Source organism: Aspergillus eucalypticola, assembly GCF_003184535.1.
Source record: "Aspergillus eucalypticola CBS 122712 chromosome Unknown BO83scaffold_1, whole genome shotgun sequence".
Taxonomy (NCBI): Eukaryota; Fungi; Ascomycota; class Eurotiomycetes; order Eurotiales; family Aspergillaceae; genus Aspergillus; species Aspergillus eucalypticola.
In genome coordinates, this window is record NW_020290275.1 from 161,530 (window position 1) to 181,651 (window position 20,122).

Below are 20,122 nucleotides of genomic sequence, written 5' to 3' on the forward strand. Positions count from 1 at the left end.
ATCCTCTTCTTGGCACGCTGTTGATGGGGCGAAATGCCTCCCAGCGGATGAGCACATTACCCCTCTTGCGTGGTCTTATTGTTTGTCTAGCCTTTCCTTGCATCGGAATGCCCGCTTCGCTTGGTGCCCAGCATCGGATGCGATGCCGATCTGTAACAGATGCTATGAATATCGCAAGCGACCAGGCCAGAACCAGTGTATTCGGTCTCTGTTGGCTTACATTTGTCCCGCGGGCAGCTTAACTACTAGTTAGCTTATAACTCAGCCGCATATCTGGCTGCGAGCTAACGCATCTGAACAGAGTGAGACAATAATGATGATTGTGGTCGAAGTGTCCTCTTTCTCTTCGGCTTTGACTTCTAAACCAAGGTACCCCAGTCGTAGTCGGCTTCTGTCTCCCCCGGTCGCTCCTTCCCAACACAGCAGATTCATCAATGGGAAGCCTTGGAACAGCGGACCATGAATAAATGGATGGATTAGTTACTTGATAAGGATTCCCCTGCAAGGCCTGCTTCCAAGGACCTTACCTTCGCATCCGTGATGACGATGGTCCTCATAACAACAAAACATACGCCCGAGGTATTATTCCCCACTATCATTTCCAAGCTCTTTCTGAAAGCAAGTGACAGCCCTCACTGGCGTCTGATGCTCTACTCGTAAGTCTGACCCAGCTCAGAACACACTGTAACGAGGACAGATGAAAGGTGTTATTCCATAAGCTACTGTGGCTTTTCTTCAACTCTTCTTATGGACATAAATCACCCATTCGTCAACATCTAATTCATGCGCATTTCCTACGCCTCCAGTAAGCTGATGTTACATGCGGCTTGCCCCTAAGAATAAGAACAAGGTTCGGGCCAACGAGCGGGCCCGTCCTTCCGCTCCCTCAACCACGGTTCTTCCATTCCTGTCAGCCATATGAAGTGTGATATGTTTATGATCTACTTCCTAGACGTAGTCTCTTACCATGTTATCAATCTATCTGATTCGGTTATAGACAGCCTACTTTGGATGCTTGCGACCGCAGCTATCTTTGATTACCAACAACCAGTACTATACCAACATCAAAATCATAAGTACCAGCAGAGACGCGGATATTCCATATGCAGGAAGCCGAAGTGTTGCATGTCCGGCTCCGTTTGGCATTTCGTCTTCACATTGTTGTCGAGTACCGCATCGTGCATGTAGTTTGTTTGCCACTTCCCTGTTCCATCCCACCATGACAATCCCATGTCCTTCCGTGATGCGGGGATATTATCAGCCCTGTTGGCAATTGTCAACGTCAGCAGCTGCACCCCCTCCGGGTAACCTTCTCCAAGCCCTCTTACCATTACAACCACCATGCCTGACCAGCGGAGGGGTTTCTACCACTGCTAGCGCGAGACTGAGCCATGCTTATTATGATGTGTGGCATACTGTTGATTGACCCAATGCAATTGAAGGCTAATATAAGCAATCACACGCACTCAACCTCACGTGGGTTCTGTATAGTGAATACCTACCATCGCGTCTTTCTTCTCTAGTTCCCCTCGCGTATCCCCTCATCTTTCTTCTCTTTCCGCCTCCTCAATTGCTGGTGGAAGGCCATCGTATGTTCATCCGGGTCCCAAGCCAAAACTCTACTTTCCATTTCTTCCAACTTCCGTGACACTAATTCTTCCATCTTATCCCTTTCCTGTTCATCTAGCAGATCAAGTCTCTCTCTCCATGCTTCCTTGTAGTCCGCTGTAGGTCCAAAAAAGCGTGGGTCTATCTTTTGCCAGTAAATTGCATCAAAGGCAAAACTATGCGTTACTGCATATATAACCCAGAAATCCCCACTTTCCCAGCTCTCGCGCATGTGGTTCGACAGCCGTTGATTCTCTTTCAGTCGATCCTTTTTTATCGCGTTGTCTTCATGTTCCCTCATCACCCTAAGGAACGTCTTCAGTCGGAAGTCGAATTTTTTGATCCAATCTTCGAGACCCTCTGACCAGTACTCGGGCTTCTCTATGAGCAACCACCAAGGAGGCGCATAAGAAAACTCGGCGGGTGCAGCGTAGGTGAACTCCCAATCGACCACGCCAGCAAGTTTTAAATCACCATGCAGAAGCACGTTAGCTGGGCGTAAATCATCACACCATAGTTTGAATGGCCCTTTGTCGAGCGCAGGATTGTTGAGTCGCTTGTCCCTGGCAAGTTTACGAAAAAGCTGTCTCGCCACAAATCTTCGTCGGCAGTCGTCGGCAGAGTCCACGGAATCGTTTCTTTGTTGGATGAGATGCTCAATATTGAGATCTGCGAGAGCTTCGAGATACGAAGAAGTTGTAGTGTATGTAGTGCGTATGTCAGGAAGTTTCGTCTGTGGTAGGCTCCCGACTCGGACGAGTTCGTTCATGTTCATGGATAAAGGCCGGCGTGTTACGTCCCAGGTGAAGTCATCGATCTGGCTGGGAGAGCCTATCCGAGGGAGAGATGGAATGGAAAGCTGGAGTAAAATGTCCGCCATTTCCCCATAGAGCATTCGAAGCCTGTCATCGCTGATAGCCGGATCTAGGACCCCGCGTTCTTCTTTCGGGAGTCCCGGAGTATTGATAGCGTCGTACATATTTGTCTCATGTTCGATATAATCCATGATGATAAATGGACTCAACTCGAGTGGACTCTCTTTCTTTGTTCCCGAGTGATGGATAAATGGTATGGGTATTGATGTCTTGTCCGCGAGATATCGCATGGTAGCAACCTCATTCATGACTTTCTCCTCTGGGAAAAAGACAGCGCCGGGCTGCGACAGGCGAATAATGGTAGCTTCATGTTCGTTCTTCAATCGCAACGAAATGTTATAAGAGCCTCTCTCAAGTATTCCGAAATTGTTCCCCTTGCATCCATTCTGATCGATCATGAAATATCCGATCGGTCTTAGGACGTCAGGGTCGAGGATTTGAAGCAGCCAATTGTCTGATACTTCCTCGGCTTGTTCCCAGGCCACATCATCGAAACGCATTCGGGGTCGCATATTTGTGTCACTGGCTGGTTTTCAATAAGTGTGTAAGAAAACAATGAAAGTAGATGCAAGTATGCGCAAGATTTCTTGTAACACTGGCATCGTAGTATTCCAGGGGGCTGAGAGAAGGCGGGGGAGGAAAACTCGACAGGGGTGAGGCTTCCCACTGCAAAAGAAAACAGGATCCATCATATGCACGGTGCCGTTGCGGGAATTCTCGAGGAACAGCACCATCCTACCTAGATAGCAACTCTCCTCAACACTATGCAGACACTGGAAGAGGGATACATCAATCGTCCTTGGATCCGAATTGTTTGCCTTTCCATTGCTTTGATAGAAATACTCGGCCAAGCCTTGGATAGACAGAGGATGTGGACCAGCTCATCATGGCCAGGAGTACCTATCGTCGTTATGATGAGTCTCTGGTATGGCATTGATAGTTATGGCAGTCCACAATCCTAGATATCATCTAAGAGAAACCCCATTCATTTGATAACCCCCTTCGTTCTTGATCTCTTCAGGAACATCTGTCTGCTGCAAAGAGCGATCGAAGCGATCTCAGATGGTCACAGCATGGGCGAACAATTAGGAACGGGAGAAGAAGTGTCATGGAATGAACAGTAAGATTTACGAGCTTAAGCACATGACATTGCAGTTTATGTATTTCAGTTTGCACATGTTGACAAACCACTCTGTACGACTGAATTTCCTAAATCATGGCCAGCTGTGCATTCTTGCTTTTTCAATGATCAGAATTCAGTGCTCTGACCTGAGATAAATACCTGGGCGCTTCCACCGGATATTTGGCCTAGTACTGCAGTCTTATTTAGTTGTTACTGGCATATAAAGTACTAAGTAGGCTGCATGCACGGGCCATACCCGTGCCAGAAAAGCTTTCGCACCGCACTATAAACTTGAGTTTGTATCATATACCTTCCTAGTAGAACCAGAAGCATCTTGGGAATATATGATATAGCAAATAGATGGCTGTACTGCCGGCAGGTGCTTGGTATCCGTGTTGTCCGGTAAGAAACAACGTCCTCCAGATGTTTGGACACTTCCAGAAGATAATATTTATACATCGTTTCTCGAGCATGAGTGAAATTATGAAGGAGATGTTCCAGAGAGTACTTTCTAGACGCTTACACGTTGCCGATCCACTTACATGAAGTGGGGGCTGACCCGCGAGCCAAGCGAAAGAGAGATCCTTTTGCATCGTTGTTCATGCCTCGCCGAGGACTTCCGGAAGTACGTACAGAGAATTTTCTGAATCGTGTGCATTTGGAGCTACACAAGTAAGCGGCAAAAAGTCCTTCGATCAACCCACTTTTGAATCTCCACCCACGCGTGGATTGGATAGATGTCAAAACGTGTCAAGGCTGGAAACTCAGTCGTCCGATCCATCTGCATCTTATCTGCATCTGATTTCCGCTGACAAGATACGAGTGGCGAAACACGATCATCTTTGTTTGCTAGGGAGAAAATAGTCCTGAGCTACTATCGTGACGACTATCTCCAAGGGGGATTCGAAGAAGGCAGCCTAGCACCTGAAGTGGTAGTCCAATCTAATAGTACCATCTCAGCTAGTCGCAGCTCGCCACGAATCGGGAAGCGGGAAGCCCCCTCTCTTTAAAAGGAACAACCCTGACAGCGAAGGAATCAGAAAATCGACCCCGATCGAATGTCATCCATCTTTCTCGATACACACACGACCTAGTCGCTTGAATTTGCCCCATATTGACCCTAAAGGTTGTCTCTTTTCCCAGCCGTTATTTCTCGACTTGGCTGCGAGCTTCCCGAAAATTAGACCCCATGGCGGAATCCCTTTCCATCCCCGATTCTCAAGGGGCTGCCGCTAATGACCCCCCACAAGCCACCTCATCTTTGGCTTCGGCTCCACAAAACGCATCCCAGAGCGCAGCGCCCATCGTAGGGCATCATGATGGTGAATCTTCAGACTCAGTACGCTGCTTAACACTGATCGCCGACCTTCGCTTTCTCCAATTGTCGGCTGACTTAGACTCACCAGGACGAGGCAGAGCCTGAAGAAGAGTTCTCGGACTATGCAGAAGATTTGTAAGTTTATCGATCGCCCTCACCATTGACCCCTCATGCTCACAGTGCTTAGCGCGAGCGATACAACATCGCTAAACTCTGAGATCACCTCCTACCGATTTGAGAATGGACGACGCTATCACGCCTACAAGGATGGGGCTTATTGGTATGACTCTATCATTTGGTAGCTTCGGTGTGCGCATTATCCTGATCAATTCGCAGGGGGCCTAATGACGAAATGCAAAATGAGCAACTAGATATTGCGTACGCTCCATGAACTTGCCCTCAATGCGCAGGCTAATGCTAGTATTCAGTCATCATATGTTTACATTGCTTCTCGATGGTAAACTACTACTCGCGCCAATCAGCGACAACATACAGGTATGTCAAAAGTAGCACGAATATGGCATTTAACACCTAGGCGAACGCTGAGGTTCTGACTTGTTAGAGAGCGCTGGATGTTGGCACTGGCACTGGGATTTGGGCCATGTGAGTAGAAGCACTTGTAAGATGGGCCAATTTGAGCATATCTGATCATCCCATGAACAGTGATTTCGCAGATGAATATCCTTCAGCACAAGTCATTGGCACCGATTTGTCACCCATACAGCCCGGTTTCGTTCCACCCAATTTACAGTTCGAGATCGACGACGCCTCGGAAGACTGGGTCTATCCAGAGAACCATTTCGATTTGATCCACGTTCGTGCACTGTATGGTGCAATCGCGGACTGGCCCGCATTCTATCGGAATGTTCTTAGGTGTGTGCCTCGACGAAATCTCCTGTTGCACGTTTCAACCCTAATCAATTTTCCAGTCGCTTGCGGCCGGGGGGCTGGTTTGACCAGCTCGAGATGTCCATACAATTTCGATCGGATGATGGCACGGTGACAGACGACCATGTTCTAGCTGTCTGGTCGAAGACCTTCATTGAGGCGGGCGAGAAGTTCGGCAAGACCTTTCGCATTGCCGATCTTGCTAAGGGCTATATGCAGCAGGCTGGATTTCATAACGTGACGGAACACCGCATGAAGTTGCCTGTCGGTCAGTGGAGTCGAGACAAGAAGCTGAAGAAACTAGGCATGTGGAACTTGGTTCATTGTGAGCAGGGAATTGAAGGATGGGCCATGGCACTGCTGACCCGAGTCATGGGAGTAAGTCCACCCTCCATTTGCAGTTCGATGATGAGGCATTTGAGCATGCTTTCTTCTGTGGTGTGTGTCTGAGAGTGTCATACCTCGTATTTGCGTTGCGCACCACCCTTGACAGCAGCCAATCGGACACAGGCTGACAGGATAATCCTTACTGGATTTAGTGGAGCTATGCCGAAGTGCAGGTCTTCTTAGCCCAGATGCGAAAAGGCCTCCGTGATCCGAATACTCATGCATACTTCAACGTGTAAGATACTGTCGTGTTTAACCTTCTGGACTGGATGAGCACGAAGCTAACTTAGGATTGTTTCCATTTGGGTTACAACAGGGTCGGGGTGTATGGACAGAAGCCTACAAGTGCCTATTAGAGTTTGGGGACAAAATGCACTGCGGCACGGCTGACTGGAATAAGAACCGAGGAAATGCAGTGCGCAGGAGACTACTGCAAGCAGGCAGGACTAGCCTGGCAGAGGTGTGCGAATCGGGGCTCGACCTCACCCGTCATGAGAGGTCGGGGCGGCCGGGAATGCTTGGGTTTAATATGGACTTAATTGAGTTAGTGTCCTGCTCAGTATGCGTTGCACGCGCCTTCGATTGGTTGTCGGGAGCTTGGATGGTGGAGGCGACCGGGGGATGACGGCCGCCGGTCTAGCTGGAGAACATCCAATGATTGATTGCAGTTCGACCCCAATTATGATTTGTGGTTCTGCACGGTATCGGACAGTCCCTTGGTTGCACGAAATTGCTCACGATCGTCTGATGGTGATGATGATGATGATGATACCATTTCCCCGAGTAGAGCAGTTTTAGTTAGGTGGCCTTCCTTGTTCTCTCACAGTCTGCCTGGCCGCCTTGTGCATCCCATCCACCGGTCCTCTTTTTCTCTGCAAACCTGCAACCATACACCGCAGGGGCATTGACTTCCTGGGGGTGGTCAGACGACGATCTTCTTTCTGAAGGCCGTACACTCGCAGAATCAAAGTCGAGCTCCACCCGGAAATAGACCCATTGACCAGTCATGGCACGTCTATTGGGGACATTTAGAGATGACGGGACGCGGATTGACCTCCGACCCGCCCGGCCGGTTTTCATTGTACTATTGTCTTTTTATTGTGCTACATGCCTCTTTCACTATTCGCGTCTTTCGTTCCCTTGTCTCTGCTGTTCTTGTCATCGCTCGCCGTGGGTCAGACCCGGCCCCTTGGACCACAGATACTGGTCGCATAGGCCGCTAATTTGGCTCTAAAAGCCAGCCGTTCGCAGTAACGGCCGTTCAGAATTAATCGACAGATAATTCGAGATGGGGCCTTAAGGTTTGTAGAGCCGATGACATCCTCGCCAAGAGCCTAGGTCAACCCTTTTCCGGGACATTCTGCAATTCTGCAGCCGGAAATTGGGACCAGACCACTGGGTCCATTGCTTTTTGCTGGCTGCACTGCAGAAGGCAACTGAAGGGCTAGTATGACCTATTGTCCCTACCTCATGTATGCCGAACGTATGCTGGAAAGAGCCCATTTCTCGATCCGGATGGGCTTTCGAGGCGAGTCAAGATGCTTGGACCTGCCACAGCGAAGTTTGTTACCGAGGCCTGAACAGCGCATGACTAAATGCCATCTTCTTAGTAGTCCGTCTTGCTTGTCTTTCTATCCCAACTGGCGGCTCACCCATTCCCATCCAGGCTAGCCCCCTTGCGGGGTCTGCTCGTTCAAATCCCCATGAGGCAGGACCCTCTGATGATTGCCATCATTATTCAGGCTTGGTAAGACTCGCGTGGCATCGATGGGGTAATAGGGTTTCTGGTCTCCCGATATCCCCCATTTAAAGCAGTGGAAGATCTCTCTGACAGGGATGTTCACCCTTTCTCCCTCCAAAGTCCTACATGAGGCTTGATCCAGGCCATCGGTCCGCTATGGTTTCAATCCATGTATTATTACTCACGGTGTCCGTCCTGTCCACCTTGCTCATCCTACGATGCATCTGGACGATCGTGTACCGGCTGTTCTTCCACCCCCTGGCCCATCTACCGGGCCCACTTCTTGCTCGGGCCACGCACCTGTACGCCTTCTGGTATAACATGCAAGGTGGATCCTTCTATCTTCAGGTTCCAAAGCTGCATGAGCAATATGGTATGTTCATTGTGCCGTGTGATACGATTGATTCCCTCCTGTGCGCAGCAGTCGATTAAGCAGCTTAGGCCCCGTTGTCCGCATCACACCTGACGAGATCCACCTAAGCGACCCTGAAAACTGCGAGAAAATCTACTACATAGGATCACGGTATGGAAAGGACCCTCAGTTCTACGGCGCGTTCGGCACCCACAAGGCGACCTTTACGGCACCAAGCCCAGACGTACATCGAGTCAAGCGATCGGCCTTGAACCCCTTCTTTTCGCGCAAAAAGGTGCTTGAGCTGGAGGATATTGTGCAGGAGAAGGCAGACAAGCTGGTCAGGCGCATGAGGGAGTCTTTCAGCTCGACCGGCTGTATTGACCTGCATCATGCCTTTCGAGCTATCTCTGTGGATGTCATCAGTGACTACGCCTTTGGCAATTGTTACGGATTTCTTGGTAAGAAGAACTTTGGCGCTGAGTTCTTTGACATGATCCGAGGTTTTGGTCCGGCATTTTGGTTTTTTCAGCAATTCCCGGCTATACAGGGGCTTTCACTTAGCACACCGTTCTGGTTGGCCAAGTTGACTAGTGAGCCGTTGACGAGGATGATGTTGCATCGTGAGGTTGGTCGTATGTCTTCCATTTACCTATCAGGGCTGACGTCTCCTAGGGTTCTCGTCGCCAAATATTGAAGGTGAAGGACGCTGTTGATCGGGGCGAGAAAGGAAGCCGAGCAACTATATTTCACCAGTTACTTCACCCGGAGGCTACTGAAGGTCATGTGGTGCCCACGGTGGAGGAGCTGGAAGACGAGGCCTATATCATGCTGGCTGCGGCTGCAGACACAACGGGAAATGCGCTGACCATTGCTGCCTACAACGTCGTGCGGGATGCAGAAATCTATAAACGCTTAACGGAGGAGCTGAAGCAGGCGTTTCCTGATCCGGAAGGGCAAATAGACTTTGTGGCTTTGGAAAGATTGCCCTACTTGGTATGCGCCTGAGATACCCGTTGATATAAACTATAGCTAACGTTGAAAGACCGCTGTTATCAAGGAGGCTCTAAGGTGATATGATTCCTGATGGACCGGGAGAAACAACTGCTCACTCCAATCTAGGCTATCCTGTGGAGTCCCTGGTAGACTACCACGAGTCGTTCCTGACGTCGGTGCTGAGTTCAATGGCTATCATGTTCCTCCTGGGGTATGCCTCGAGCATGACACTATCATTTTCAATCCGCTAACATATGTTTAGACCGTTGTTAGCATGAGCTCGTGGACCATGCATCACAACGAAGATCTATTCCCACAATCGGAAACCTTTGACCCGAGTCGATGGACTGACCCAGTGATTGGCAAGTCTCTTGAGAAGTACTTGTTCTCTTTCGGCAAGGGGTCTAGGCAATGTATTGGAATGCCGTAGGTCACCTCGCATGTGAGATTGAACTGTACTGACATCTGTAGGCTTGCATACTGCGAGCTGTACGTGACTCTCGGTCGACTTTTCCGACAGTTTGACGACTTGAAAACATCTCAGAAGAGCCGGGAGGAGCTGCGATATAACGACTATTTCTCATCCTATCATCCGGCGGAATACAACAAATTCATTTTCGAAAAGGCACGCTGAGATATCATTATATTTTGTGCCTTTCTCACTTCATTCTTCGTTATGTTTTGATGATACCACCGCGCCATGGCTCAACCAGTGTTCATATAATGATATTCAAGCCAGTCACGATCAAATAAATGCACTGCAACCCAAAGCTCCCACAAACCTCAAATTAAATCCATCTCCAAACCCAAGAGTAAAATCTGAGTCCTAACACTGGCGATATTCCAAGTGAATGTAACCATCAAAATCAAATTCCCTTACCCCCACCTCAACCCACAAACTCTCCTGAAGTAGAACACTTCCTCAGCTGTCTCCATCCCCTTGCTCATCTTTTCTTACTTTCCTCTTTCTCGCCTCCTCAACCACAATTCCTCTCTCCATCTTGCTCTATCTCTTTCCCATCTGTTCCTACTCTACCTCAACCACAACCCTCCTCTCTCTATCTACCTTCCCCACACACCACAAAAACATCCCGTTTACCAAAACTCAAACCGCCAAAATGCCCATGACTTGGAATGAAACGAATGACGCTAAAGTACGTCCACCCTCCTCTCTCTCTCTCTCTCTCTCTCACCCAAATCAAACCAAAGACAAACTAACAAATTCTCATCCTCACCCAGCTCCTAGTCGGCATCTTGACCACCACGAACGTGAAATTAGACATGCACGCCTTGGCCAATTTTATGGGTCCCGGTATGTCTTTTCCCCCTCTCTTTCCCAAAACCATCTATCTATACTAATGGATACCTTAAAAGGGTGCACCGTCTCCGCCGTCCAACACCGCATCCAGCGTCTCAAGGACAAAGTTTCTTCTACCTCTACTCCCGGAGGTACCGCTTCGTCCCCTGCGACTGGTACTACCATGACTTCCCCGGGAAACGAGAAACCCACTACTCCCACCCCCGCTACCCCCGAGAAAAGAAAGCGTGGTCGACCCCGCAAGAACCCCGTTGCTGGGGGTGGTGAAGCTAGTACTTCTTCTACTACTAATACTGTCGCGGCTGCTGCTGGTGCTGCTAAGAAGCCGAAGGCTAAGCGGGCTAAGAAGGTTGATGGTACTGCTACTGCTACTGCTGCGGTTGTTAAGAATGAGGAGGTTAGTGATGATGATGAGGAGGAGGTCCTTTCTGAGCTTGGTGTTCCCGAGACTCCTGGGGTTGAGGAGGGTGGGGTTGGTGAGGGTGAGGAGAAGGAGCATGCTTGATGGTGTTGGGGTTCTCGCTTCTCTGTGGCTTACTTGTTTCTAAGATGGCTTGTGGTTGAGATGATTTGATGATTTAGGGGAAGTCTACGTAGCTCGTTTGATGGATGGTGGTTATTTGATTTCCTTTCTAATTGGTGGATGCTTGCTTAGGATGCAAAGGGCGTCGAATTGGGTGATGTTGTACCTTGGGATAAGTGCTATCCGATCTATTGAAATTGAGCTAGGGTTTTCATTTGCAGATTCCACTTGTGTTGGAGTAAGTAAAGTACATGGTATTAAAGCAGAATCATCATAACTTCATAAATCACCGTCCAGTTCATCCACCCGATCTTCAAGTTATCAACACCCTCCATAAACCGACCCTGCAAACCTAAGCATCATACAAGTCGCCATCATCAAACTCCTCAGCACTGTAAACTCCCTCCCCCTTAGCCTCGACCTCAGGCATATACTCGCTAGCCGAGCTCTCCCCCTCTCCATCATCCTCGTCCTTCCACTCCACCATTCCAGGCGCAAGCGCACTGGCCTTACGAACACGCTTCACAGGAGCAACCTCCGCCTCGCTCTCCAAATCAACCACCTCCTTCTTCAACTGGGCAGAGGACCTCGCGCTCATTCCCTTCCCCTTCATGGCCTTGGTAGGGGTCTCCATCCCATGCTCGATTTCAGTATCACTACCTCCTTCCACCTTCATCTTAGCAGGGGTAGGCGTATACTCCCCCACATCTCCATCCTCAACTTCATCATCATCATCATCATCATCGCGCTTCCGCTTCAAAGCCGACCCCTTTCTGGCATTGCTGACGCGCAACTTGTGAGGAGTAGAGACAGAAGCAGGGCTGGAAGCGGCACTAGTAGTAGACTTGGTCATTGGACTCCCGGTCTTGAGCCCCTTTCCAATGGAAAAGTGCCCCTCCATGCCGCTGGACTCGCGAGCGGTGTTTCGCATGCGAACGAGACGCTCGGAGATGGCGCGGGGGGTGGGCATGTCTTGACCGAGGGATTTAGCTGGTTGATGGAGGTTAGTTTGGGTTTGGTTGATTGGATTGGGATGAGTAGTGGAAAAGAAGGTGGGGGGAATAGACTTACGCCATGCTTCGGCCACGCGTTTGGCGTCGACGGAAAGGGAGTGGGTTTCGAGGATTTTGAGGAGGAGCTGGGATTGTAGGTGAGTTGTTTGTTTGTTTATTGGTGGGGAGGATGATGCGATGTGGTGTGAGGGGGGTTAGAGTGGGTAGAGTAAGTAAAGCAGGTAGAGTAGGTAGTGGAAATAGTATAGATGGTGTAGGTTGTGTGTTGGATAGGAAGAGGGGAAAGAGGAGTAGACTTACAAGCTGATCTTTCTCAGGAGTCCACTTCATGGTTGTTTCTTCCTCGTGCTGATAAGGTTTTTTTTTATGTATGTATAGAGTAACTACAATATTTCTTGAAGAGGTAGACTAAAGAAGTTGTAGTAGGAGATTTAATCACGAAAGCGGAGCGAGTATGTAAGAAAGAGAAAAGTTAAGAGGAAAAGAAGAACTTGACAAGAGACCAGAACAGACTACAAGAAATGGAAGGAGTGGAAAGCAGCTCAGGGTATGTGAAAATACATTTTCCCCTGTGTTCACTATTCTATAGTGAATAGCTGTGGTTCACGCAGTGACTAGCGATTCCCAAGCGACGTTGACCGGTTATCTTATTATTCATGTACTACTTGCTGTCTACTACTGTAGAGATGTCTCTGTTTTCTTCAGCACCGATCGTGGTCGGGCTCTCTCCAGTGTATCCTGCGCACGTTACTTCACAGAGTATTCTGTTGATATGCCGAAGTCAGTAATACGGATCCCATGTCAGTTCTTGACAGACGATCCCTGTCATCAGGGTGGATGTTCCTGCATGTGCTTAATCTTATCCACTTGGCTTTTTCCTCTAGCTGCAGCGGAAGTTGCAACAATACTTCCCCGAACTCGGCTGTGGATCTGATGCAGACTTGTTTCAGAGTAAAATCTGTTCTATCTACTGTTCCGAGATGACTGATCTGATCTGGTGCTGTTGTGGGGATTCTGTGCAGCCAGTCGGCCTTTCCTCCCCGCTGGTGGAATCTACACATCAACTCTGTGGGCAGTGGACAGGTACCTGCTCTTCTCTTCCCACAGATGCGGTAAAGCAGTACACAGTCTTCCACAGAAAATGAGAGAGAGGTACTTCCCCTTCTCGTGAGTCTGCGGGGTTTAGCCCTGTCAGCTCAATAAAAGTCATGTCACTAAATCTCAGTGTCTGGGTCGTCCCCAGACCAACATTCTGACCTGTCGCTCGGCCGTCTGTTTGACTGGCGGTCATAGCTGTGGTCTCAAGACTGGCTAGCCATCATGTCTTGACATTCACTGAGCATCTGAAATCTCGATATGTGTGTTACCTTCACACCGTCTCTGGCATCATTCTACTAAGACTGCTTTAACTTCGCACGACAGGATCTAACCTAATCATCTCGCACTTGCTCATCTCTGAACCTTTGCAATTGGCATCCCACGCAAAACATCAAAAGCACAATGGTCAATTGGAAACAACCCGAGTCAGCCGACCGTCTCTGTGCGGCGCTCGTCGTAGCCCATCCGAGTCTAAAGGTACAGCAGTTTCATTCCCCATGGCTGTTTCCCACTAACGTTCCAGCAAGCTCGACTACAATGCCATAGCCACCTACTTCGGACAGGGAGCAACGTACGACGCAATTCAAAACCGCTTCCGGAAAGTCCACTCATTCGCCGACCAACTCCGACAGGAAGCCATAGAACGGGGGATCACTGATCTTCCCGTTGCGAAGGCCCGAAAATCCACTACCGGCAGTATTGCCTCTCCTGCTCCACGAACACCACGTATGGGCCGCAACGGGATCCAGAAGCCTGTCTCCTCTTCCTCATCTCGAAGGAGACCCGCTCCCAGAACACCCGCCAACTTGATAACGCCAACCCGAAGCGGAGCCGGTTCAAGCAAATCAGGACAGTCTATCATGGATGCAATTTCTCTGGAAGATGAGATGCTCGATGATGAGAAGAGCGATACTAAGCCTCCACTCAAAGCGGGGTCCAGGCCTACGCAAATCTCAACAATGGCAGATCCAGCTTCCGACGAAAGCGATGTCGAGATCATTGAAATGCCTCCTTCGCCTCCGGCACTTACAACGGGGAAAACTGAAGACTTCTATGTCTCCACATCAAGCTTCCCTTCTTATCCTAGCTTCAGCGTGGGCAATGGAATTAGCTCAACTGTCAAACGCGAACGTGAGCAAAGTCGCTTGCCGATATCCGAGGATACGCCCGTTAACGGTACGAATACTACTCCTTTAACATCAAGCGTCTTCAGCAACAGAAAGAGTAACAATGATACTACTCTCGGCATATCCAGTATAGGCGGGTTCGCCCATAGTAGTAGCTCAGCCTACGAGATGGACGATCCATGGAGTGAAGTTGCATGAGAACCGAGATCAAAACAATGCTGCTTTATCTCTCATTTCTGGAAGAAGTCGATCTGATTCTCCGTTGCATAATCCGTCTAGCTTTCCTTGGTTTCGGTTCTAGGTTATTTTCGTTACTGGAAAGGCGTTCCCTGTACTCTTCTACCATCTAAATCATATACTACATCTTACTCTCCCTGTAGTTACCACCAGATCTGGCCTATCTTCAGTCATTTCAACGCACGCAAATGATATTGATATTTATTACTCTCGGTCGCTTCTTCACTCAACATAGTATACTATCTTGTTATTTGTTAATATTTCAACTCGTAAATTGGAAGATAAAGCACTGATTTCGTAGTATCATAAATCTGCCGTAGCTATTGAGACTACTACTAGTAAAACTACTGCTACTAATATATAAGGGTAGTGGTGATTGGAGCATGTGGCCCACTACTAAGCACGAAGCATCATGATCGTGCCGGAACAGAACTGGGGTTTTCCCAGAAATTCAGATGATCGGTTATTTTTCGTCGTGATGTGAAGCTCCACAACTAGTATGACTGAATCATACCTAATAAAGAAAGGTGCCTAACCCCCCTGGAGTACATTCGCTGATGGCATGATTGCTTCCATTCAGAGTGCCCTGCCCTGCCCACGGAGAATCAGGGTGGGAATCAATCCATTGTGCTGCTGGTAATGCAGGCTTGTAAGTACAGATTAATGTTCTTAGTAAAACACCTCGCTTTTAATTATAGTTATCATCGCATACTGCAGTGACAAATGACTAACGCTAAGCTCAAATACTAAAGGATCCACAGCCCCACTCACAGCCGAGCCGGCCTCGGCTTCAAGTCTGAGGTAAACACAACATGATTGCTCAAGGCGAGAAGATCCCCCCTCTCATCTAATAGTTGCAAAGCAGCATCATACCGGCCATTGGAGACCTTGTTGGAGTTGGAGCGGACCATGATCCAGTCAGTGGACGGGTCGGGCCGCCTTTTGAACTCGATCGACAGACACAGGGTGGAGATCGCATATTTAGCGTAGAAGTCCGGAATATGGGTTGCTGGTGGCTGCAGGGGCTTATTGCACGCGGCGTATTAGCAACAACTAGAAGAATGTTGGGATGAACCGCAACTTACCAAGTCGGAAAGATACGCCAGATGTAATACGTCAGATAGTTTGGAGCCGTCGCGGAAGGACAGCCAGACTTCGCGGTTGTGGCCGCCGAGGCGGTGGCCCCAGAGTCCCTGTGGAGATCGTGGGGCGACCCAGTTCATCTTCGCGGTCACAGGGGTGGAACTGACGACGGGGTCATCGATAGTAACGCATTCTGTGAGCCGATCAGGGGGTGGTCGAGTGATTACCGGCCGCGTTTCTTGCGTGAGGCCCTTTTCTTTGCTAATATCGCCGTATGTAAAGATACCGAGAGTTGTAGTTGGGTAAGAGTCGGAGTCCTCTCCCGGCTTAGGGGCACGCGCGAGTTCAACTTGTAGAACGGATTGTTTCTTGGACACTCGTAAAAGTGTGCAAGTAATAATCGACGGGCCAGGGTAAACCATGTGTAAAAACTGGACGAACGCATGAACGGGGTCGGGATACCGGCCTACGCCAAGTTCCTGGTCGAGGAACCTTTGACCGGCGGCCAGCATAATCGCAGTAGAAAACCCCCCAAGGACAGAGCTGCTCTGGTCAACTCAGCCCGTCGAGTGATGGAGCAAGGATGCGGCTGTCAAACGGACGTACTGTTGGGTACACCAGTCCCGTGTAATCTTCACGGCATATTGGTTCCGCGTCCCCGGGACGGAGGACAAAGAGGAAACCACATCCAGCAGGTTGGGTCGAACTCGTGATGACATCCTTGTTCGCCTGCACGTATAGTCGCCTAGTAGTATATAAAGAGAGTTTGTTTGGTCGGAGAGTGATAAGGGGGATAGCGGATTTGAGGAGAATTTCAATGCTTGGCTTGCGAGGACAGGCACGAGGGGTGGGAGGTCCTTTTTGACCTGAACGTTGCTCCACGTAAGGGATCAGAAGAGTCTGGATTACCCCACAGGGCGAATGACATGGACGAAGCACTCACGGTAAGTTCACATGTCCCAGATGTACCACCTTAACCGCACGCGGATTTGACAAATCACGGCCCATGGCGGAGAGGCAGCCATGGGTTCGCGCAACGCACTAACGAAGATCATCGGCTGAAGTTCGAACCTCAATAATTAATTTCCCGGGAGCTAAACACTAGTCTATCCATAGCAGGGGGGTTAGCGAAAGAAGGATCAGCCCGCCGGAGCCGAAGCAATCCAGGGCAGCCCAGCATAGCTCATATAGCTCATAGCTCAACACGCGATGAGTGGAATGAATGCATGAGCGCGTCGGCTGAACGGATCCGTCGAGCGGGAACGGGCGGATAACCCTTCCGATGGAGATCAGTGCGGAGAGGCACTAAGTGGTTGGTTAGAGAGTGAGACAAGCCGAGGTTGAAGTGTAGAAGTGTGAAGGCAAAAGAGGGGAAGAGGTAGAAGGGGAGAGCGTGAGTTGGGGGATGGAGATGCCATTTGAAACTCGCCTTATCATTTTATTTTTCATTTTTATTATTTTACTTTTTCTTTCCCCCCAAAATGGACTCGAGAAGCAGATCACGAGGCGATCTCCCGATGCGGTAATATGATACGCGGACCGACCAAAGTACTCCGTCGGCTTAAACCATTTTGGTGCTTCTCCTTTTTTTTTCTTCTTTTTTCCCCATCTTTATTGACTCGGGAGTAAGAAATCATCTTGTGCAATTTCCTGTATAGAAGCATCTAAACCCAGACTACTTCCTCTCGCCTGATATAAGATGAGAATGTGGGCTCAAGGGGGCACAACCCGACCGGCATCATGCGATGGATCAGGGAACCGTTTGTACCCAACTGCCGATCACGTGGGCTGACGCGGACGCGGTGCGGGCGTCGCCTTAATCATTTTGCCTTTCGCTCTTCCTCCTTCCGGTTCCCTATTTCGGTTTTTGCCTCTTTTTTCGCCCGCATCTTCATCTTCATCCTCACTCCCTCTCTCCCTTCTATATCTTCTCCTCTCCCTCTCCGTCTCCCTCTCCCTCTCCTTTTTCTTCCACGAGAGGTCTCTCTGGGCGCTGCTGGCTTCTTCGTTCGTCTCCACGAGGATCCGGCACCCGGCACTCGGCACTCCTAACCCCGCCGCCCATTGAGCCATGAACCACCCTGCTGCCACCGCCATTTTCACTCCCAACCCCATGCGGCCCGATCATGATCAATGGGGTACCACACCGCAGTCTCCGAACAACCCCTCTACCACTGCCTCCAAAGCAGCCGCCGTTGGCATTATCAAGCCCTCAGCCTCGTTGGATAAATCCACCCCGATAGAGTCCCTTCCTTTCGCCGGCCGCGGGAGACAACTCAGCGTCCCCGAGCAGGTTTGCCTGGTCAATTTGTGCGCGGCGTCCATGAACGATGACGATGCTCACAACCATCCGAAATCCTTCTGGATCAAGATCTCCAACAAACTTGAATTGCAAACCGGCCGTCGCTATTCCTGGCAGTCATGCCGCCGCCGTATTCAGACTTACATCTCGAAACGAAAGGCCCACTGGGAGGCGTATGCGAACGGTGATCCGTATCCTGGTGTAGACATTGATACTGAAGTCTGGGACCTACTGACTTCATGGTTGATTAAATATAACACACCTCGGGATGTGACAGCCAAAGCTCCGCTGGGGGCGTCTGTTGCCCTACCCACCAGAGTAGAACCTCAACCCCCTCAGGTCCCCGAGCCCGTCCGGATGGTGCCCGAGCAGGGGTTGGTACAGATCTCGACGAAAATCGAGCGGGTTCTGGTCTGGTTGAAGAATCTCCCGCCGTTGGAGGACATGGAAGCCATGAGAACATGGACGGGGTATGTCGATCCTCTGGCGGACTGGATGTCTCGCTCCAAAGTCCGGCGGGAGCGTCGATTGGTTTTTCAGAAAACCAAAAATGGCGAAGAGCAGCCTGAGTTTGGTGGTGATGGCCTGACGGACCCGGCTCTGGCCTATTTGCCCCAACCTCATCAGCCCTCTCTTGCACTGCACGACCCCTTACAAGGGACCAAAAGACCTCGCGAGCTAGATGATTCCTTCGCTGAGCGTCCTGCCCAGCGTATCCGTGTAGACCCTGGGAGCCATCCTTCCGGCAGTCCTTATGCCGAGGAACACGCCGACAACGCCCACCTGAAAAGGAAGCTTGTCGAGTCTTACTTTGAGAGCACCTTCGGCAAACTGATTGACCGGCTATCTGCTCGATTCCGGGCCCAGGGTGCCAAACAGCAGGACGCCCCTGGGAGCTGCGAGGCCATAATGCGCGATCTGTTCAAAGATGTCGGAGTGGCGGTTGCAAAGGCGTTAGTCCGAATGGACGAACCTGCAGTCCAAGATCAGTTACCGAACTGATCCTAACACATATTCAGCATTTAGCGAGTTTTTCATTGCATATTGATTTTACGCATGATTCTAATGGGTGGTTTTGTGTCATGTTCTGCGTTTGCTCGTTGTTTGTGTGACCTGGAATGTTTATTTTGCCTCATTTGCATCGTTGTTACTCATATCTTCTTTGTTCTCATGAGCAGCTGATTGCCCTAGAGATACCCTTTGCATTTGGAGCCCGGATGTCATGTCTTTACGTCGGTTTATTGTTTGGTTTACATCACTGGAGTGAGCATATTTGCATCTTTGTTATTTATTGCACATATGGCATGCATAGGATGAATAGAATGGACAAAACTTGCTTGATTTCATGTATGGATCTACAACCATTATTAATATGTGTTTCACTAGAACACCCAAAAACGACCTTCGACATCTAGTACTTAATGACGTGCCCTTCATTCCAGCTGACTCGTTCTGTGTATCAGTCTGCAAGGTGTGGTTAGCACCAACCCCGAAAATGTCTTCCCCCCGAAAACCCCGACTGCCACTTCCCCCACAAACCCATGCAGGACTACTACTACTACTGCGTGGTGTAGCTGCAATCATATTCCTTCCTTCAGCTCTTCCTTTATAGCTTCCCTCAATAGGTCCAAACCTCATACCAGTTTCGGTGGTTTGGTCGCCCCATTTTCCCTTACTGTATTCACTGCTATGTTATTTTTCATCGATCGATTGACATCTCTTTATGCAAGTAGATCTATATAGTATCAGAGCATCGTCACTTGTAACAGTATCCCAACAAACAACACATTCAATTACACACTTATTAATCAATATATGCATTTGAGAGGTGGCGTGATGGCAGGCCTTACACGTAGGTATCATATTACCTGTACTGAAGTGGATCAGACTAGAGGAGTGCATTAGTAGGTGGTTTTTGTGGATAAGGTAGGCCCATATAGAATATTAGTACGCAGGCGTGTAGAATCAGGGCATGTGCTGGGATGGAGTGTCTGTTAAGTTGTTTAACTTAGTTCAGTTTGGCTTCTTTTTAGGGGTTATTCATGTTCACTTATATCTATAAACATCAACAATTTCTTTATCTTTGGTCTTTTCTTTCTTCTTTTCTTGTCGTTAGTAATACACCCTTTTCGC

The 20,122-nt window shown here is 49.4% G+C and overlaps 9 protein-coding genes across 9 annotated transcripts; 5 read left to right on the forward strand and 4 right to left on the reverse strand.

The window, feature by feature from the left end:
- Positions 1-1,448: 1,448 nt before the first annotated feature.
- BO83DRAFT_1052 (phosphotransferase family protein) lies at positions 1,449-3,121 on the reverse strand. Its single transcript, XM_025525887.1, has one exon. It carries the CDS (start codon positions 2,993-2,995, stop codon positions 1,520-1,522), a length of 1,476 nt encoding a protein of 491 aa, XP_025393081.1. The 5' UTR covers positions 2,996-3,121; the 3' UTR covers positions 1,449-1,519.
- A 1,418-nt stretch (positions 3,122-4,539) lies between these two features.
- On the forward strand, positions 4,540-6,718 carry BO83DRAFT_1066 (class I SAM-dependent methyltransferase). The gene is made up of 9 exons (XM_025525897.1): positions 4,540-4,945; positions 5,013-5,059; positions 5,112-5,204; positions 5,261-5,302; positions 5,353-5,419; positions 5,487-5,527; positions 5,588-5,797; positions 5,854-6,190; positions 6,352-6,718. Exons 1-9 carry the CDS (start codon positions 4,796-4,798, stop codon positions 6,436-6,438), a joined length of 1,074 nt encoding a protein of 357 aa, XP_025393082.1. The 5' UTR covers positions 4,540-4,795; the 3' UTR covers positions 6,439-6,718.
- BO83DRAFT_1123 (uncharacterized protein) lies at positions 6,509-7,463 on the reverse strand. The gene has a single exon (XM_025525943.1). It carries the CDS (start codon positions 7,277-7,279, stop codon positions 6,998-7,000), a length of 282 nt encoding a protein of 93 aa, XP_025393083.1. The 5' UTR covers positions 7,280-7,463; the 3' UTR covers positions 6,509-6,997.
- A 430-nt stretch (positions 7,464-7,893) lies between these two features.
- Positions 7,894-10,023, forward strand: BO83DRAFT_373903 (cytochrome P450). Its single transcript, XM_025530068.1, has 7 exons — positions 7,894-8,313; positions 8,382-8,920; positions 8,968-9,288; positions 9,338-9,363; positions 9,415-9,499; positions 9,551-9,714; positions 9,760-10,023. Exons 1-7 carry the CDS (start codon positions 8,097-8,099, stop codon positions 9,920-9,922), a joined length of 1,515 nt encoding a protein of 504 aa, XP_025393084.1. The 5' UTR covers positions 7,894-8,096; the 3' UTR covers positions 9,923-10,023.
- A 331-nt stretch (positions 10,024-10,354) lies between these two features.
- On the forward strand, positions 10,355-11,331 carry BO83DRAFT_1194 (uncharacterized protein). Its single transcript, XM_025526003.1, has 3 exons — positions 10,355-10,442; positions 10,528-10,600; positions 10,663-11,331. The coding sequence occupies exons 1-3, from the start codon at positions 10,407-10,409 to the stop codon at positions 11,109-11,111; spliced, it is 558 nt and encodes a 185-aa protein (XP_025393085.1). The 5' UTR covers positions 10,355-10,406; the 3' UTR covers positions 11,112-11,331.
- Positions 11,332-11,481: 150 nt separating this feature from the next.
- On the reverse strand, positions 11,482-12,472 carry BO83DRAFT_442601 (uncharacterized protein; the record flags this gene model as incomplete). The annotated part of the gene is made up of 3 exons (XM_025536421.1): positions 11,482-12,119; positions 12,201-12,267; positions 12,443-12,472. The coding sequence occupies 3 exons, from the start codon at positions 12,470-12,472 to the stop codon at positions 11,482-11,484; spliced, it is 735 nt and encodes a 244-aa protein (XP_025393086.1).
- A 1,013-nt stretch (positions 12,473-13,485) lies between these two features.
- Positions 13,486-14,789, forward strand: BO83DRAFT_1196 (uncharacterized protein). The gene is made up of 3 exons (XM_025526004.1): positions 13,486-13,500; positions 13,565-13,717; positions 13,768-14,789. The coding sequence occupies exons 2-3, from the start codon at positions 13,643-13,645 to the stop codon at positions 14,563-14,565; spliced, it is 873 nt and encodes a 290-aa protein (XP_025393087.1). The 5' UTR covers positions 13,486-13,500; positions 13,565-13,642; the 3' UTR covers positions 14,566-14,789.
- Positions 14,790-15,342: 553 nt separating this feature from the next.
- Positions 15,343-16,406, reverse strand: BO83DRAFT_351087 (thioesterase family protein; the record flags this gene model as incomplete). The annotated part of the gene is made up of 3 exons (XM_025528930.1): positions 15,343-15,629; positions 15,690-16,230; positions 16,294-16,406. 3 exons carry the CDS (start codon positions 16,404-16,406, stop codon positions 15,372-15,374), a joined length of 912 nt encoding a protein of 303 aa, XP_025393088.1. The 3' UTR covers positions 15,343-15,371.
- Positions 16,407-17,488: 1,082 nt separating this feature from the next.
- BO83DRAFT_373905 (uncharacterized protein) lies at positions 17,489-19,375 on the forward strand. Its single transcript, XM_025530069.1, has one exon. The coding sequence runs from the start codon at positions 17,759-17,761 to the stop codon at positions 18,989-18,991; it is 1,233 nt and encodes a 410-aa protein (XP_025393089.1). The 5' UTR covers positions 17,489-17,758; the 3' UTR covers positions 18,992-19,375.
- Positions 19,376-20,122: the final 747 nt, after the last annotated feature.

Coding starts and splice junctions, on each gene's coding strand:
- BO83DRAFT_373905 (XM_025530069.1), top strand. CDS start 17,759: ATGAACCACCCTGCTGCCACCGCCATTTTCACTCCCAACCCCATGCGG.
- BO83DRAFT_1123 (XM_025525943.1), bottom strand. CDS start 7,279: ATGAAAACCGGCCGGGCGGGTCGGAGGTCAATCCGCGTCCCGTCATCT.
- BO83DRAFT_1194 (XM_025526003.1), top strand. CDS start 10,407: ATGCCCATGACTTGGAATGAAACGAATGACGCTAAA. Junction 10,443..10,527: donor ATGAAACGAATGACGCTAAA/GTACGTCCACCC, acceptor ATCCTCACCCAG/CTCCTAGTCGGCATCTTGAC. Junction 10,601..10,662: donor GGCCAATTTTATGGGTCCCG/GTATGTCTTTTC, acceptor ATACCTTAAAAG/GGTGCACCGTCTCCGCCGTC.
- BO83DRAFT_373903 (XM_025530068.1), top strand. CDS start 8,097: ATGGTTTCAATCCATGTATTATTACTCACGGTGTCCGTCCTGTCCACC. Junction 9,289..9,337: donor TGGAAAGATTGCCCTACTTG/GTATGCGCCTGA, acceptor TAACGTTGAAAG/ACCGCTGTTATCAAGGAGGC. Junction 9,500..9,550: donor GCTATCATGTTCCTCCTGGG/GTATGCCTCGAG, acceptor ACATATGTTTAG/ACCGTTGTTAGCATGAGCTC.
- BO83DRAFT_1196 (XM_025526004.1), top strand. CDS start 13,643: ATGGTCAATTGGAAACAACCCGAGTCAGCCGACCGTCTCTGTGCGGCG. Junction 13,718..13,767: donor TAGCCCATCCGAGTCTAAAG/GTACAGCAGTTT, acceptor CGTTCCAGCAAG/CTCGACTACAATGCCATAGC.
- BO83DRAFT_1066 (XM_025525897.1), top strand. CDS start 4,796: ATGGCGGAATCCCTTTCCATCCCCGATTCTCAAGGGGCTGCCGCTAAT. Junction 4,946..5,012: donor ATGGTGAATCTTCAGACTCA/GTACGCTGCTTA, acceptor TAGACTCACCAG/GACGAGGCAGAGCCTGAAGA. Junction 5,528..5,587: donor GGCACTGGGATTTGGGCCAT/GTGAGTAGAAGC, acceptor TCCCATGAACAG/TGATTTCGCAGATGAATATC.
- BO83DRAFT_1052 (XM_025525887.1), bottom strand. CDS start 2,995: ATGCGACCCCGAATGCGTTTCGATGATGTGGCCTGGGAACAAGCCGAG.